The sequence below is a fragment of the Protopterus annectens genome, chromosome 4.part0 (genome assembly GCF_019279795.1).
Source record: "Protopterus annectens isolate FY-2018-M chromosome 4.part0, PAN1.0, whole genome shotgun sequence".
Lineage (NCBI taxonomy): Eukaryota > Metazoa > Chordata > Ceratodontiformes > Protopteridae > Protopterus > Protopterus annectens.
Window position 1 is genome coordinate 398,193,567 of NC_056733.1, and position 3,092 is coordinate 398,196,658.

The 3,092-nt window shown below is 40.4% G+C and overlaps 1 protein-coding gene across 1 annotated transcript; it reads right to left on the reverse strand.

Annotated features, from left to right (window-relative positions):
- Positions 1 to 2,162: 2,162 nt before the first annotated feature.
- Positions 2,163 to 2,540, reverse strand: LOC122800124 (growth arrest and DNA damage-inducible protein GADD45 alpha-like). Its single transcript, XM_044069643.1, has one exon. It carries the CDS (start codon positions 2,538 to 2,540, stop codon positions 2,163 to 2,165), a length of 378 nt encoding a protein of 125 aa, XP_043925578.1.
- Between the last annotated feature and the right edge of the window lie 552 nt (positions 2,541 to 3,092).

The following is a 3,092-nucleotide window of genomic DNA, read 5'->3' on the forward strand; positions in this document are numbered from 1 at the left end:
AAAAAAATAAACTAAAGTACGTTTTCTGATTTTTTGCTGAGGGGGCTGCAGTCCGGCAGTCCGATGCCACGAGTCACCCCTGATCCTGTGTTAATGTCAACAATAAAAAAGCACAAACTGTGCAGAAGTGAGTACATTCATATTCACAGTATAGCAGTTCACAAACAGTTCATGTGCCAAACGAATACATCTCAATAACTACTTATGTATGGCAGCTAATTGTATAAGCAGAAAAGAAACTACATACTCCTATGTATCTTGTGTTAGCATTTGTAGGGGTGAGTACAATTCTACACTGACAACTGTACACTGGAAGTGGCAACATTCAGGTCTGAGTACAACATTCAAATAACTGGCTATACCCTTAGCTTCAGATATAAGAAGTATACCAACCTTCTGACTTACACAACGGTGTCCACAGCAAACAAGCATGGGCCCCACTTTGGAAAGCTGAAAGGGCTACGCCTACCTAACTTAGCAATTTATAGCATTGGGTTGCTATGACAGTGAGTACTGCAATTACCACACAACAGGCTGCATGCAATTACCAAATGGTGGCCAGCAATTGGTGCAGAGGCTATCACATGCACATGTGCAGATACCTATAAAAGCAGGCTGTACTTGCTGTCAACACATGCAATCATTTCATTGCAGCAATGGAGAGAGAGAGAGAGAAAGAGAGAAAGAGAGCAAGAGAGAGGCACAGACAGACAGACAGACAGACAAACACCGACATATACATCAACATCAACAGCAACAGAAAAAAAAATAAAAAAAAAAAAAAAAAAAAAAGACACATGGAACTGAAAAATACAAACACATACAAAGGAAAGATATGTAACAGATATGTATTTACTGGCATGTAGTAGATGTTTTTGAAGAGTACTCTACATACTTTGAATCATCCATATGTGGCAGCAGTACGTATCTATGCACAGATGCCATGCATAGCTACTGCCATGGACAAATCATTGTGTAGCTTTGTGACGTGGGATATAACTGTGACATATGTAACTCAGCATTAAATGTCAAACATCTGATCCATGTTATCTGTGTTCTGTACAGTAGTGTGTACAATGGCTGTTTGGGGGAGTAGCGTATACAGCTACTCAATGAATTATCTCATTAACACCGAGTACCTTCTCATGGCGCCTCTGTGCTTAGCCCCGAGTGCGCCATGAGAAGATAGCAATTCCATTCTGTTAACCCCGAGTGCCTTCTCCCAGTGCAGTTAATTTTGTAGTCAGATAGTAACTCCATTGTTGAAAATTAAGATGAAAAAGTAACTGAACTCTGTCAGTTACCTTGTCAGCTTAATTTTCAGTATACAATTACGTGGTGGTTATATTTGACTTCTCGGAGAAAATCGGCTTGCAAGTCACTCTGTACTTTCTTCTCATAGCAAGCCGATTTTCTATGCAAGCCGTTATGTCCAATCACAGTACACTTAACTCCTCCCACCCCTTGACCTAAAACCCTTTGTTCTGTCCCAATAAATAAGGGTTCCAGCAGTAAAAGTTCCCTTTCTTTATCTTGCTATGGTAAAAATTACTGCTGGATCCCTCTAGTTATCCTGCTGATAACTGAACGAACCAGGGGAGTTTTGCTGCAATTACAGGAAGAAAGACCTGCACCATAGATCTGAGTACATTTTCAAAACAAACTGCAAGTCTCTTCTACAGACCATTTAATCTCTGATCCGTAAGGTAAGATAAGGTAACATATTGCCCTGCTACAGCTTACATGGTTTTCTTGCTTTATGAGGACTGATTTTTTTATGTGAACGGACTTCTACAGAAGTTTTACTTGCTGCGGTGCTGTCTCTTTAAAATTTTCATTGCTGGGTAAATTAGATTAATTTAATGCTTAATTTATGATTAATATGCGATTTCTTGTAAGGGTGACAGCGGGTGCTTGTACTTTGGCGCTGCACAGGCCTTATTATTGTTTTTGAATGTGGAGCGGTTGCTAAGCAGTTGCGTTGCAGTTTGTATGCAAGTATAATAATAATATTAATATTCTCACTCCACCCCAGTTTTAACCGTTTTGTCCCAAGTTAACATTTTGTGACTTTTCAGCATGTGGAGTTTCTTCCTGAGCAACTTAAGTTACACAATCCTTTTGAAATCCTGTATATTCTGCTGAATGCTATAATAGATCTATCAACGTTCAGGCAAATTGATCACAGGCACCCACTGGTCCAAAAATCGACTCTGTCGACAAAAGCATATCACCTTACTGAGTGCAGAATCCTTCCATGGTGATGCATGAGGATTAGTGATTAAAACACAATGTAGGTCGAGTGGTTCCGCAGTGCCCCCACTGCCCACGCTGGTGTCCAAGATTTCTGCCAGCCGACTCATGTTAGTGACTCGTAAAATGCTAATGTCATTCTCACAGCAGAATGCCTGAATGAGAGTGAAGTGAATCTGCAGGGCGATGTCCTGGTGCTCCACCTCGTCCGTCGCCAACAGGCACAATACCACACTGTTGGGGTCTCTTTCTGTAGCTTTATCTCCCGCTAAATCTTCCAGAGTCATATTGTATACAAGATCCACAGTGGAGCGTTCAAATGACAAGAAATTATACTTCAGAAGTAATCCAATGTTAAACAGCAGAAAAGCCTTACAAGCACTGCTGCAGTTATTACTATCTAACATGAGCAAGTGGCTCCCCAGTTGCCCGGTGTTTGAGTAACAATACTATGTGTCGCTAAAGTTAATCCTGTGTATGTTAATCCTAAAAATGTAATGGACGTTTGTCATTTTCTGACTGATTTAGGGCACATGCATGTCCTCTAGACTTACTGAAATTGTACTGCATATTTGCCTTTTTATCTGTATGTGTATGTCTATTTGCCTGTATTCGCTAATTGAAACTGTAATATTTCATTGCAATTCAGCACGTGTGTTTGGTGGTGTCTTTTTGAATTTTGCCAGTGGATCGCTTTGCAAATCCTGCCTTATGAAGTCTTGTGTGCACATAGATCGTGTTGTGGCTGATATCTGTAACTGCAGTAAGCTTTGTGTGTTATTTCTTTTTGTTTGGCTTCATGCTGGCATCTTCATTGTTACATCAGAAGCGAACAGCTT